At 47.2% G+C, this 15,843-nt stretch overlaps 1 protein-coding gene across 1 annotated transcript in view; it reads right to left on the reverse strand.

Annotated features, from left to right (window-relative positions):
* Nucleotides 1-15,843, reverse strand: part of Hhat (hedgehog acyltransferase) — a 275,044-nt gene that overhangs the window by 256,715 nt on the left and 2,486 nt on the right. The window contains exon 2 of the mRNA XM_006988143.4: nucleotides 4,742-4,869. Within this exon, the coding sequence (XP_006988205.3) occupies nucleotides 4,742-4,832 (91 nt within the window). The 5' untranslated portion in view covers nucleotides 4,833-4,869. The remainder of the gene's footprint in view (nucleotides 1-4,741; nucleotides 4,870-15,843) is intronic.

Below are 15,843 nucleotides of genomic sequence, written 5' to 3' on the forward strand. Positions count from 1 at the left end.
TGGTCTAGAACTCATCAAACAGGCTAGACAAGGTGGCCAGCAAGCCCTGGGGACCTGCCTGTCCAAGTCTCCCCAGCTGACATTACAAACTACCACCTTCAGCTTAAAAAAAGTCTCTGGACACTGAACTAAGACCCTCCACTGAATCATCTCCTAAGACTGTCAACTTTTATTTTAAATGCTCACTTATTTACATGTATGAATATTTTGTCTGCATGCATATAGGTACAACATATATGTGCAGTGCCCACAGAGGTCTGAATAGGACATGGGATCCCATGGAACTGGAGTTACAGGTGGCTGGGAGGTGCCAAGTGGTGCTGGGAACTGAATCTGGGTCCTCTGAAAAAGCAGAAAATGGTCTTAACCACGGAGTCATGTGGTGATATTTTGAACAAATAAAACTTGCCTGATATCAGAGAACAGAACAAGCCACTAGATTAAAGATAGAGGCTAGGCAGTGGTAGCACACACCTTTAATCCCAGCACTAGGAAGGTTGAGACAGGAAGTGATATGGCTGGACAGAGAAAGGAGTATAAGGCAGGAGGAGACACAAACTGGCTCTCCGAGGTGCTTTCAGGCTGAGGAGTTGGTGAGGTGAGAGGTGGTGGCTGTGGCTTGCTCTGCTTCTCTGATTTTTCAGCTTTCACCCTGATATCTGGCTCCAGGTTTTTATTAAGACCAATTAGGATTCGTGCAACAGAGTCATCTTTCCAGCCTCCGGACTACCAATCTTTAAAAAGTAACTAGAAAGATTCTTTAAAATGACTTTAAAATGATTGAATAAAACTGTAGAGTTTCTCAGTGGTGGTACAAGCCATGCAAGGCCTTCCTCTGAGGCTGCAACTAGAACAGGACAGAGCGGCTCCGCTGTTCTAGACGCCGTAGTGAGCGAGCAAAGCATCACTGCTACCTGCAGGGCGTTAGCAAGAGTCAAATAAGTCAGTGGGATGGAAATACTTCAGTAAATTGCTAGAATATAAAACAGATGAACCAACGTAAGTATCTTTACTATAGATATAATCAAGTAGAAAATATAATTGGAAAACTACCCAATCATGAAAGGAAAATGATCTGGGAAATGTTATTAATAAGAATTTCAGGGTGGTGGCAGTGGTGGCACACACCTTTAATTCCAGCACTTGGGAGGCAGAGGCAGGAGAATATCTGTGAATTTGAGGCCAGCCTGGTCTACAGAGTGAGTTCCAGGACAACCAGGGCTACAAAGAGAAATCCTGTCTCAAAAAACCGAACAGCAGGGCATACAGTCAGAAGAGGCGGACGGCCCGTCCAGTGCTTCCACAGGTGGCCACCTTCGTCACCGGCAGCTGTCACTAATGACCACTCTGGTCTTCAGAAAGGCTTACATCAAACTGGTACGGCCACAAAACCAGCTGGCCTGTTTTAGAGAAGGGCATTCATGCAAGGCTGCTTAGTCAAGCCTTAGGATCAAGGTAGGCCAGGGCATGGCAGCACAGAGAGGAGGCAGGAAGATGTCCATGAATTTGAGGCCAGTTTGTGCTATACAGTGAGACTTTGGCCAAAAACAAAGCAAAATGCAAGATGCATGACAGGGAATATCTTCCCTTGCGTTCCAGGTGAGTGTTCCCACCTCTCCTGAGTCTTAAGGTGTACAGCTGAACATGGACAGTTCCTTACAAAACCATGCTTGCCACAGGATCAGCAATGGCATCGGTTAGTACACAAGTGAGGTAAGAAGCCATCAGTGTAAAACCCTGCACACCACTGTTTACAGTGGCTTCGTGTGCAGCTGCCAACACTAGGAAGTAACTACAGTGTCCTTCAGTGGTCAACAGACAATTCAAATGCAGTACATCCAGACACTGGAATACTGCACAGTGCTCAAAGAAGACTTATAACCTAAACCCTGGTTTGATCCCCAGCACCGCATGAACTGGGCCTCAAAGCCCACATCTCCCATCTCAGCACCCAGGAAGCGGAGGCAGGAGGGCCAGAAGTTCAAGGTCATCCTCAGCTACATAAAAAGTTCAAAGGCAGTCTAAATGCTGCATGAGACCTGTCTCCAAAAGGGAAAAGAAAGGGAAAGAGATAAGCTGTTGAGCTGTGTTTCACATTTAAGTCCCTCAACACTTCTCCCTAGATGGAAGAAGCCATGCTAAAAAGACTACAAACTATGGGACTCTCACTACAGGACATTCTAGGAAGAGCAAACCATGGAGACAGTAAAAAGACCAGAGGTAGTGGGGGATGAGTGACAGGACAGCATTTTTGAGTGGACAAATGCTGTGTCATATTCTAATAGGACATACATCACTATACACTTCCCGAATCCACAAAGTATAGGATACCCGAGTTGGCGCTCTGATAGAAACTGAGGACATTGGCCAACAATGCTGTGCCAAACAGACTCAACTGGACAAATGCACCCTGTGGTACTGGACACTGACAGGAAGTGGCACAGACACAAACTAGAACTCAGGCATTGGGAATTCTGGACATGCTATTCAGCTTTGCCACAAACCTGAAACTACTACAAAACAAAACAAAAAAAACCTTTCCAAAAGGGAAAATTTTCACACAATAGTGAGTTATAAAAAAAAATGGCAGTTATTATTTTTAAATCACAAAACTTCAAGATAGCTTATCACGTAGCAAAAGACAAGTAAGACAGCCATCTATGGAAGAGACTGACTCGCTGGTAAGATGCAGCCATCTAGGGAAGACACTAGCTCGCTGACAAAAGCTATCCTTCCTTTCTTCTGCTCCAACAGGGCACCTTCGTGCGCTGGGTAAATGGCTCCCCACCAAGACAACCTCTCCAAGCTGCTCTCTCGGCTAATGAGAACCCCAGGACTAGTGCTAGAGGATGGGGTGTGGACAAATACGACAACTCCCTCGAATGGCCAACACGGAGAACGGACAGCGAAGTCAACCCTGGTGAGCTGTAGGGTGGGATAGGCTGCCCAGAACCTCTTTGCTACTGTATTGTATTACGGTCCTGGGATTGAACAGGACCTGACAGATGCTAAGCATATAGTGAACTACAACCCAATCCTGTCTTTGCCATTCTCGGTGACTGCATCAACCCTCCCCACTCTCCCCTGCCTTCAGAAGCTATAGAGATGGCTCAGTGGTTAAGAGCACTGGCTGCTCTTCCAGAGGACCTGGGTTCAATTCCTAGCACCTACATGACAGCTCACAACCATTTATCAATGTTCCAGGGGACCCAACACATTCTTCTGGCCTCCATGGGTACCAAGCATGTCATGGGGGCAAAACACTCATATGCATAAGATAAAATTTAAAAAGTATTTTTTAAAAAGACAGAGCCCAAATCTCTTAGTGGACCTGAACAACTGTCACACTCCTACACCTGTTCTTCAAGCTGAGGTCAGGTCTCCCCATGACCCATCACTCTGCACCCCAGTTCTGCTGAGTGACTTGTGGCTCTCCTACCATGCTGTGTTCTCTCTCATCCCAGTGGCAGATGCAAGCTTATCTACAGCCTACAACCCCATCTCTGTCCACGGGTCCTCAGCATTCTTTGCTACCTGGCTAGTGCCTAAACTCCCTTTAAAAATTACATTTATCATTATCATATTTTTGTGTATGTGGGTGCACCTGTGCATTATGGTGTGCACACGGAGGTCAGGAGACAACTTTCAGGAGTCCGTTCTCTCTTTCCACCTTTCTGTGATCAGCCACTCCAGGCCAGCGCTTTACCCACAGAGCCAGCTCCCTAGCCCGGTTCCCGTTCCTCCTAAAGACCGGCTCAGCAGCCCTGTGTGGTGGCTCCACCTGCCATCCCATTACTCAGAAGGTCAAAGCAGGAAGACCACTGTGAGTTCAAAGCCAACCTGGGCTACCAAGCGATTTCACGACCAGTGTGGGTAACTTAGCAAGTTCCTATCTCAAAACAGAAAGTAAAACAGAGGAGGGCTGGAGAGATGGCTCAGAGGTTAAGAGCACCGACTGTTCTTCCAGAGGTCCTGAGTTCAATTCCCAGCACCCACATGGTGGCTCACAACCATCTGTAATGAGATCTGGCTCCCTCTTCTGTGTACATAATAAATAAATAATTAAAAAAAAAAAAGAAAGTAAGTAAGTAAAACAGAGGAATGGGGAGGTGGCCTGGGGGTAGAACGCTTTTAGCATGTGATACAAGAGCCCGGGTTCAGTTCCCAAGACGGGAAAAATAGAAAAATTTAAACTCTGGAAGAGGGGCTTAGGGGCAGTACATTTCTGCAACCCCAAGCTACTTAAAAGGCTGAAGCAGGAAATCCTGGAATGTGGGGCTAGCCTGGGCAACACAGCAATACAAAAGAAATAAAGAGAAAGACAAAAACAGAAGGGGTAGGAGTGGCTAACTCCCCAGACCCCCTCACGTGCCTGAGATAAGCCTGCAAAGGAAGCTGTTGAAAGGAAAACAGTTTACTTTGAATCCCTTCCAGAGAAGTTGGATCAAATGTCCCTACTGTTGTCAGGGGTTGGGGACACTGCTCAGCAGCAGGTCATGTGCTCAGAGGTTCTTCCCGGCACCAACAAGAAAAGCAGCAGCTCTTGGAGATGACAAGCCGCAGGCTCACGTAAACAACCAGGAGGGACAATCCTGGGCTCTGGCACGGACTCCAAGTGCACACGTCTGGGAAACCGAGCCCACAGGTCACATTGCCACGGGAACGTCCTCTTGAACCTCCACCTCAGACACTCCCACCCCACTTCTTTCTCGACAGGTATCAGCAAGCCTTGGAGTCTTACCCCTGGAGGCTTTGTAAACTTCACAGAAAGAGTAGAAATGGAAGCCCAGGGAGGCAAGCAGGCAAAGAGCCAGTTCCCATCGGGGCAGCATTGCTGGAGTCACTGGTTCCCAGAGCAGTGTGGAGAGTCTAGGAGAGAAACAGACAAACTGTCACTGAGGGGACACTGGACATTGGCCTCTGATGTCAACTGAGTTAGCTGGCACTCCCAAGGACCGTCACTTTTCAAAGTGACACTGGCATAATCCCAACCAAACAAACCCCCATTCTCATTGACCGTCCTTACCCCTTCCTACCTCCAACACACATGGACACAGAGACACAGACAGACAGACAGACAGACAGACAGACACACACACACACACACACACACACACACACACACACACACTCCCCACTTGCCTAGGTCTTTCCCTAGATGTATCACAGAACACATCAAATAATTCCCTTTTCTTGTGTGGCACACTGAGTTCCACACATGACGCCATGCTTATCCCCCTCATGAGTAAGGGAGGTCCTGAGCTCAGTTCCCAGCAACCACATGGTGGTTCACAACCATCTATAACAAGATCTGACGCCCTCTTCTGGCATGTAGGCATGCATGCAGACAGGACACTGTATATATAATAAATAAATAAGTCTTTTTTTTTTTAATTCTGCAAATTAAATGACCCCAAGTGTCCCCAAACAACAAAGCATTAACTAAATTTAAGCCCTTTTATGCAAACATCTTAAACACATGTTATGGCAGGCACCAAATTAAATGGTACAAATTCTTAAGTTCCAAGCAAACATTGCTAATCAGGAACAGCAAAGCTAGGACCAGAATTCCATTCTCCCATTTTGTTTCCCTGGTGGCCCAGTGAGGTAGGGAAGGGCAGAAGAGGGAGCATTTTACAGATGACAGATGTGTTAAGGCCTCGTAGTCTGGAAGACCTGAGCCCGGCCTAACGACAAACATTCTATCATACATTGGTGGAGTCTGAGAAGGTCACAGTCATGGAAGCAAATGGTAAAGCCGTAGTGACCAAGTCCTGGGGCAAGTGATCCAAATGTCCCCATTTCAGTCAAGTCCGGTAAGAAAACATGCAAGGTAACCGCTATGTGGGTTGTCTGGATTTGATACATCACAAAAGATTCTCACATCCAAACAGCACACTGTACATCAAATAGACATACATTTCCAAATTGAAATGAACCACTGTGTCCTAGAACCCCTGCTTCTTCCCATCGCCAAGGCCAGCCCCATGCAGGCTCATGCATAGAATCCCTTTCCCTCAGAGCCTGACTTGGAACCTGCTACACACAAATTCCTCTCAGACTTCCAAGAGAGAGGAAGGAAAGGCCATCTGGGCCTTCATAGCCATGAGGACAGAAGCCAGTGTCCCTTCACCCAGCACACCTATGGCCATGACCAAGACCTTAGCCAGGAAGGGTAGTCTGGTTTCTCCCGCGAGTAATAATGGCCTTTGCTCTCTCAAGGACCCTGATTTCATACATTTCTCCTTACTTTACTATAGCCATCTCCTAGAAAAAGTTTCTGGAATTCTGTAGGATCAGAGGGGCCATCTCTCCTGTGGTGGAAGGGAATTTTCTGTTGGCATTTTAGCATTTCTCCTGTCATGGAAGACTGAGGTTGGATATGACACCTGTCTCATCTCATGAAAAACTGGGGAATTGTGAAGTATTCCCAAAAGTGTAAAATTGAACATAACCTTGAATGTCAAAGGAAAGCACTAGAAGACATACTTTTTCAAAGATACTCTATCTTTTTAAAATATTTATTTATTTTACATTCCCAGTTTCCTCTCCCTCCTTTCCTCCCAGTCCCAAAAGATACTCTATCTTAAATGATGCCTCTGCATGAAGGATTTACCCCCTGCAAAGTACAAAATTCATTTTTATAACAGGATTTACCCCCTGCAAAGTACAAAATTCATTTTTATAACATTTCTTTTTGCTGCATTATAATCTTATACAATCTTAGCTATATTATACATGGGGTTCACATACGCAATGATACATAGTACTAATAATTATCAGAAAAGCCATAGGACGGTCTTCTCCATCACATCTGGAATTTGGATCTGGTCCCTACAGCTTCCACCCAACAGCTCAGGGACAGATGCCAGCACCCGATGCTGTTAGGAGCCCCACTCTGCCGTGTGCTGGTTCAACAACATGGGAAGGCAGCCAGGTCACAGCTACAGATCCTCATGAGGCTGGGGAATGAGTTATACGTCAACTGCTTAGCCCAGGGCCACTTCTAAGCACTCATTCAACATAGGTAGCTACTAGTTGGTGGATTTAATGCATTGCCAGCCTACTTATCCACGGCCCAAAGTAGAAGAAATGCAACTAAAAACATCTCACCTGGCCACAGCCATCCCACCCTTCTCTTCCAGCAATTGGCAGCCCGCTCATGGGCAACATGTAAATGGTCTTTGGGCACACCTGGGAGAGATTATCTATACTAGTTTAGCCTCTGGCCATGCTTTCAGGGATTATTTTGTTTAGGTTAATTGAGCTGAGAATACCCACCATAAAAGTGGGCGGCACCACTCCCTGAGAGAAAGTGAGCTGAGCACCAGCATTCACTTCTCTCTGCTTCCTGGCTGTAGATGCAACAGGACCAGCAGCCTCACGCTCTCACCACCATGATTTCCCTCGTACGATAGGCCGTGCCCTCAAACTGTGAGCCAAAATAAACTCTCTTCCTTAAATTGCTTTTGTCAGAGTGTTTTATCCCATCAACAGGAAAAGTAACCAAGCCCCACCCAGTGTATGCTGGGAACTGCAGACAGTTTGGAACTTTCTGTATACTGGCACCCTTGGCTGTAAAGGGCATCACATCCCAGTAAACCCCAGCTAAAATATCCACTCAATACCACTCAAAAAATTCTAAGTCATGCTATTTTCAGTCAGGGTCATTTGTACTGTCATGTCCTGTCTAGAAAGCCACAGAATGAATGCCTCTCCCATTATACTTAAGTCTACATGCACCATGGCTGTGACTCCTGCTGGACACTTACATGCACCATGGCTGTGACTCCTGCTGGATACTTACATGCACCATGGCTGTGACTCCTGCTGGACACTTACATGCACCATGGCTGTGACTCCTGCTGGACACTTACATGCACCATGGCTGTGACTCCTGCTGGACACTTACATGCACCATGGCTGTGACTCCTGCTGGACACTTACATGCACCATGGCTGTGACTCCTGCTGGACACTTACATGCACCATGGCTGTAACAACTTCTGCAGTGTGAGATGCAAGAGCAAAGTGAGCATAGATTTAGTTTTTCCCCTCTTCACAATTTCACGAATAGAAAATGTTTTTACCACAGAGCTCAGCAGCTCCAATTTGACTCTTTTCTTGCCTTATTAGGAGCTTTCGGCTTGTCTCTCAAAGCAGACATAGGCGTGGGGCTGCTCAGCAGTGCGTCTGAACTGCCAGTCCTGCGCTTTGGGGCCATTGTTACATTCCTTAACACAAGCATGGGGGGCTGCGACAGTTAATCTAGGAACTGGGCCTACTAAGTGACAAGGTTTGGACCCACTGGACGCAGGGAGAGGCTATGTCCTCTGTGCAGTGGACGTATTTTCACACCACTCAGAACGGTACGCAATTTAACAGTAACTAATTGTTCCTTTATGGAATTTTCCATTTAATATTTTTGGATCACAGCCAGACACATATGATCCGATGTGACAAGAGGGTCCCAGTGATTATTTAATTATCTAAAAGTCCCCAAGAATCCTATAAACACTGGCCATCAGCAGGGAGGCCTACCATTCAGGCCCTCAAGGGGAAGTGGAGTCGAAGTCTGGAACTAAACTGTGAGTATTCAGGCATCTGTACTGGCCGACCCTTGGGGTCCTGACAGGATGCGTCCTCAGCTGCAGTCACTAAGAGCACCCCTGTGTGCATTTGCTGTTCCTTATAAAAGGCAGGCCCTGCCCACCTCCCATCTCTTTCTCTTCCTTTGCTCTTGTCCCCAGGGACTGGTCTCTGTCCCTTCTCTGCCCCCTTCTCTCCCCTCCCCTCAATAAACCTCCCATGTGGGCCCTGCTGTATGGTGTGACGCCTTCCCGTCGTTTTAAAAATACATTTGGTGCTGTGACTCGGATAGGCTCTCCTGGCAGTGTGAGATGTGCTGGGGCCCTGGAACCAGGTCTGCCCGTGACAGCCCTACTTTCCACCTAACGGATCGCTGGGGCTCTCCACCCACCACTGACGACCCCCCACCTCGCTGCTTCTTCACTTCTGGCCACTTCCCACGAGTGAGGCTTTGTTCCCCAGCACAGCCCTCGCCTTTTGGCTTTTCTCGAAGTCCTGGTGCCAGGCAACTGTGTCTGTCTCTCCGGGGCTTTTAGCCCTCAGCCCCTGCTCTTGCGTGATGACTTAATGAACAGCTTGTGCCCACTTAATCTGGTCCTCCCTGGATCCCTGGGACGCCAGAGCATTCAGGCTTCGGATCTTCTCTCCACCTCATCCTCGGGAACTCGGTCATACACCTCCTCCCTGCCATTGGGATGTCTTTTGGAGACCCACTGACTATTCCTTTCAAACCAAATCTGGCCTCAGTATTCCTTGAACCAGGCAGTCAGGGAACCGAGAAAGAATTCTCCACTTTTTCTTTTTCTTTGCTCCAAGACCTGCTTGTGTCTGACTTCTCTCCCTCTCTAAATGTTCTGTCTGTTTGCTGCAGCATGTGGGTCAGATGGAGAAGCCAGTTTCGTCTTGCTCAGCACACACCGGTTCTCCCTTTCTATTTACTCAGTTCCTATTTAATTCTGTGTGTATGTGCATGTAACTATAAACAGCAACCATGTGGCTCTCCTCCATCTTGCTGGTGACCTCATCATGATTTCTTGTGAGCTCCAGGGAGTCGATTTGGATCCATCTTGAACAGCATCTTGCCAGGTCCAAGCGGCACCAGACGGTTCCACAGAGCTGGACAGTGAAGTGAAACAGCCAGCTACCCTAGGATGTGGCCAGCACTCCAGCTTTCCCAGGTCCCCCAAAGATGACTGACACACACCCCCAAGGTCAGCAGGAAGCGTTCTCGAGAACATGGTGCCCTCCTCCCTGCCTGCTACCCCTTTCTAATTCCTCACCTTTTATAAGAAACAAAAGGTGGGAATGTTAGCATTCAGGCATCTGTACTGGCCTGCCCTTGGAGTCCTGACAGGCTATGTCCTCAGCTGCAGTCACTAAGAGCACCCCCTGTGTGCATTCGCTACTTATAAAAGGCAGGCCCTGCCCACCTCCCACCTCTTTCTCTTCCTTCACTCTCGTCCCCAGCGACTGGTCTCTGTCCCTTCTCTGCCCCCTTCTCTCCCCTCCCCTCAATAAACCTCCCATGTGGGCCCTGCTGTATGGTGTGACGCCTTTCCGTCGTTTATTTAAAATACAACACAAACCATAAACATGGTGTCCATTTAAGTTCTATCAGCAAACTTGTCCGGGCCTCTGCAGTGGGCTGGGATCAAACACAAACACACAGGTAAGTCCAAGGCTGCAGGACCAGGGTCCCAACACGTTATCGACAACGGACAGAAAGAAGAGAACTAAGGCTGACAATGTTTTTAAAGTATCTGTGGTTCACAAAATCAAAGAGACCTACACCATAGAAAAAACATCTCAGCCGCAAAATATTGAGAACTCCGCCAACAGCGTCTCTGCGTTAGAACGGCTTCCACTCTCGTCACTCTGTCCTTTATCACCCGCCTGATTCTCAGATGCCATCACACAGACCCTCACAACTCCTTTTCCCCTTTCAAGGAGTCAGAATTTCACTGAGAGAAGAACAGGTCCTCACAGGGACAGACAGAAGCCAGCACTGACCAGAAATGGGGACCAGAGTTCCTAGTTCCCACCCTCTCAGAGGCAGAAACCCTGCCCCATCCGGGGCAGAGCAGCAAGGCACCTCCCAATGTTCATTGTCTTCTCATTCGTGTGTGTGTGTGTGTGTGTGTGTGTGTGTGTGTGTGTGTGTGTGTGTGTGTTCATCTGTATGCACGAGTAGCTGCAGAGGCCAGAAGGCAGAACTGGGTATCTTCCTCAATTTACTCTCCTTATTAAAACGCAGGTGCTGGAGATCTGGACTCAGGGCCTCAGACTTGTGTGGAAAGCATTTCACTAGATGAACCATCTCCCGTCCCATGTCTAACAAGAGGATGTCCCTTTGTATGGCTTCCCTACTGTTTCTCAGTAGCTCTAAGCTGATAAGAGCCCTTTGCATGTTACTGTGCTGAAAATGCCGTCACAAGCATCAGTTCTCACCATAATTACAATCCTGAAGGTGTCATTATCTACTACAGAGGAAACCAAGACCCAGAAAGGTTAGGAAACCTGCCCAGAGTCACACAGCGGAGCAGTGGAGCTGATTCTCTAACTTTCCCTCGGCAGCCTCACTTTCTCAGATTCCTTTTTTGTTCTCAAAATCTATAGATTAGGTCTGAAAGAAATAGTTCTTTCAGAATGCTAAATGATAGTATAAGCTATCTAAATGTAAATAAATTTAAATGTAGGTATAATTTTAGGTACTTCCTAAGGAAACTTAAAAGCCAACAAGATGTAATTAAAATATGCGAGTGTCTATCTACCTCGTCCATTCCTCCAGAGACTCGCTACAGAGGTCAGAGTAAGCCTTGCTAACTCATGTGTGTGAGCGTTGGTGGACCACGAAGAGGCAGGCCGAGCAGGGGGGCATTTTAGGAGGGATGTGCACTCCACAAGAGAATTCACACTGCTGGGACAACTGCAGCTTTGAGGAGAGTGAGGCAGTGGGCAACTCTGGCCTCGGCTTCTTCTGAGATCCAACGGGATGGAACAGTAGTAGCCTTGTTTGCAGAATATAAATCAACATGATTCCCTTCCCCTAGAAAACAAAGTCCAGACTCACGGTGATCCTGCCAAGGCCATCCAACAGGCCCTGCTCTCCTGCCCACATCCTATAAAGGGGGAGCCTTCTCCACACCCAGCACCACCAGGACATACAGGGGGTGATGGACAGCCTGGAGGTGACTCCAGGACTCAGCAGAAAGTCTTTTAACACAAACTGGTGCAGCAGGATGCACCAGTTCCCAGCTCAGCAGCCCCACCCCCACATCCTCCACCGTGTGCTGGCTTTGAATGGGATCCTATGTGAGGGCAGTGTGGGTGGTGCTGTTGACATCACCCTCGGGCCACCTGAGTGACTAGAGTCAGTGCATAGCTCAGCAGATGGAGGGCAGATGTTGGCGGGCAGATGTTGACTTGCCTACGTCTAGCTTTCCGTGTTAGCAGACACTGATGCCTCCCACATGTGGGTGGTGTTCCCCCAGCAGGGTGAAGCTGGAGTTGTAAGGCACCTGACTGGAATGCTGGGAACCCAACTCTGGTCCTCTGGAAGTTTCCTCTTAACCACTTAGCCGTCTCTCCAGCCCCTCAAGCAAGCTTTTTTTTAAAAAAAAAAAATCCAATTGCTATAAACTTAAAAAAAAAAAAAAAATCAAACCAGAAGAAAATTAATCCAAAAGTAAAATTTTATACTCGGTGCTCAATTTAGCATTCCCGGACTTCCACGTCACTCCAATCCAATCATCAAACACAACCCTAAGTCTTTTTATATGAGCATTAAAGACCAGCAAAAGGGAATCAACTTTACAAGTCCCTAATTCAACAAAAAATACTGATCTGATATTGCATTTTCCCCCTTGACAGTTCTCAACCTATCTTGAGGCCTTTTAATCACCAATAATATGCCCTCCATATTTCAGACTCCCCAGATTAGGGTAAATCTGAATGAGCCAAATTTCTCTTACAGCAGAACACTTTACATATTTTTTATTAAAGTATACTTTTTAAAATGCAGGCTTTTAAGACATGGACTTGCTGTTGAGGTCAGGCTGTACTCTGTCCTAAGTCACTCCATATTGTTTAAAACTATTTTCCCTCCAGGCTGTTGCCTCATCCTGAGAGACTCTGTTTCATACGCAGCTTTGACCCCATTAGAAAAGGGTGACTCTGACCCTTTGTTGTCCCCATAAATACCACCGTTTGACCAGCTCTTGGAACAGATTGATAACTTATTTCTAAAGGTAGAAAGGGTGCCACCCCATACCTTTATCAAAGCACACTGGGGTCACATTAGCATATTTAAATTATCCAACCCAATCTCTGCATCCACAGGTCAGTTTCGGACAGTTTAGAATTTCACTTCGCACAGTGCTAACCTTCTTGGTTTCATTCATTCTCTTCAGGACAGTAGAATGTCCCACCGTATAAACATAGAGTGCACTCACCCTCCCACTGTGACAAACCAAGAGCTGTTTCCGCCAGGTCTTTAAATCGACCTTTTGACATGGACATATGCCTCCCTGCTACGTCTAAGAATGGGGCGCCAGCCACAGGGGCTGTGCACACAAATGCACATAGATGATGCCTCAGAACAGACTCAGAAAGGCCAATGCCCATGCCCCCAGCAGCAAACTACCAGCTCATCCGCATCCTCTGGGCACCTGGCTTGCTGGCCTTGTTCACTTCAGCCACTCGGGACTGTAGAGGAGTGCCCGGCATGCTGTCATTTCCCGCTCCCTGACTGTTCATGAGGTTTGCCGTTTGCTTGTTTATTGGGAATTTGGAGGTGACATGACACCTGCCCAGTTTTCCTATGAATCTGTCTGTCTTTTTCTTCCTCATTTACTGATGTCTTTCTGCAGCTTGAGTGGACACACGTGGGTCTGTGTACCATGGATTCTTTGATCTATTCCCTAACTTTTCTTCTCTTTATGGAGTCCTTAGTCACCAGTCTGGCCAGTGTTTCCCTTTATAGCTGACACTATTTGTGTGCTGACGTCATAGAAACATTTCACTTTGCTTCCTTCTAGAAGCATGTGGTCTTAACCTTCTCATGTATGGTAAATGGCAATTAATTTTTATATATGGGATGAGACAGAAGAAAAAGATTCAGCCAATGGTGGCTCACACCTGTAATTCCAGCACTCAGGAGGGACTGCTGTAAATCCCAGGCTAGTGTGGGCTACAGAATGAGGCCTTGTCTCAAAAGCAAAACGAACAAAAAATTATTGTCCATATGGACTTCCCATTGATCCAGCATCCTCTCTAGTTCCGCCTCTCCCCAGTGTATTCAATGTGACCCTGTCACCAATCTGAGATAACACATGCATTCGGACCTGCACACTCAACCAGGTATCAGCCCTCCTAGCCCTCACTACAAACAACTTCCAAGAAACTATCAGAACCAGCTTATCAACTTCTATTTTTGAAAAATAATCTGATTGATTTTATTTTTTTAACACAGGGTCTCTCCATGTACTCCTCCCTGCCTTGCCTGGAACTTGATATGTAGACAAGACCAGACTGGCCTGAGACACACAGAGCTCCTCCTGACTGCCTTCAGAGTGCTGGGTTAAAGGCAGACCCCAGTGCAATCAGCCCAAGATTGGATCTACCTGACTCTGTGGATCGAAAAAGAAATGACATGTCTTCCATCATTTAAAAATCTTTAATTTCCCTCCCTTAAAAGGCTGTTTTTGTTTTGTTTTCTGTTTGTTTGTTAGTTAGTTTGTTTGTTTGTTTAGACCATGTCTCGTGTTACTAGGCTGCCCCCAATGATGTGACTGAGAATGACTGAGTATGCCCAGTGCTAGACTTAGAGACACATGCCACCACGCCCTTTTTATACAGTGTTGAAGATGCCACCCAGAGCTGAGAGTGCTTGGCAGGCACTTAGTCCACTGAGCCACAGCCCCTGCCAAAAGTTTGTGCTGCTCATAGGGAGAAGATTTATCGGAGATTTTCCCCCTTTATTCCATAGTTGGGCTTTAGCTAGTTTATTCCTTTTTGAACAAAGCTTTCCTAAGTAAACCCAAGCAGCTGGCCTGCTGTCCTTTTTCTAGAATGCTGGGATCATTTGCCCCCACATTATTTCATTGTATCCTTTGTATCTTTTTTACTGACTTTTGGTCCCACACAGTTTCTAGTAATTTCCTTGTCAAGTTTCATAACAATGCTATGTAGCCTTATAAATAAACAAATAGTAGCCCTCTTCCCTTCTGGTTATTTTTGTGATGTTTGGAAGATCTCACTACAAAGATCTTTGTGGCTGGGCGTACAAACTTGGCAGGAAGCAGGATTTTCTCTACACTCAGCTTCTCGGGACTACTCAACTCTTGTTCTCCTGTCTTGACTTTTCATCTTAATTTTCAAATGCATCAGAATGATACGGTTCACTAGAGCATCCTCAGGTCATCTCACGCTATGGGCTAAGCTGCAAAAATCCATTTCCTTCCCTGACACTAGTGTTGAGGGGGGATGAGAAGTGTCCCCTCGTTCACTGTTTGAACACTAGGTGCGCGACCGGGGACCCTGTTTGAGGTTGGAGAACCTTTAGGAGGTGGAGCCTGGCAGGTCACTGAGTCTGAACATTGAGGTTTACAGCCAGGCCACACTTCCTGTTGCTTCCTGACTATGGATACAATGTGGCCTGCATCCTCTAACTCCCCCTCCCACTGATGGATTTAACACCTAGACCTGCATGGGGAATAAACCCTCTTCCTGGAACTATTTCTTGTGGGCATTTTGGTCAGAGCAAGAAAAAAGTAGCTAAAACAACAACCAGTGATGCCCTGAAACCCAGAACAATTGTTCTTCACTGTAACTTGGCTGGCTTGAGAATCACCTGTAAGGCAGGTGAAGCCCACCCCGGTCCTGTCAGTGAGGGCTTTCCAGGGGGGTTAGCCGAGGGGAAGACCCACCTGAATGTGGATGGCCCGGACAGACTAAAACAAGAAAGCTACCGAGGGCCCATGCTCCCCCTCTCTGCCTCCCCCTCTCGCTTCCTGGCCACCACGATGTGAACTGCCGTAGTGTGGCATGCCCTCGCTGCCAGGACGTGAGTCAGGACCACTCTCTCCTCCCTAAGTGGTTTCTGACATGGGTATTTCGTCACAGTGACAAAAAAAACCCTCATACACACACTCACTTACCATCACTGAAAGGAGAGAGGGTGCAGTCCACCACAGCCACAGCCACTCTGCAAGTGCCACCCACAAAAGGAGCAGAGCAGGGGTGAGGGGTGGGGAGG

This window comes from Peromyscus maniculatus, chromosome 11 (assembly GCF_049852395.1).
Source record: "Peromyscus maniculatus bairdii isolate BWxNUB_F1_BW_parent chromosome 11, HU_Pman_BW_mat_3.1, whole genome shotgun sequence".
NCBI classification, from domain to species: Eukaryota; Metazoa; Chordata; class Mammalia; order Rodentia; family Cricetidae; genus Peromyscus; species Peromyscus maniculatus.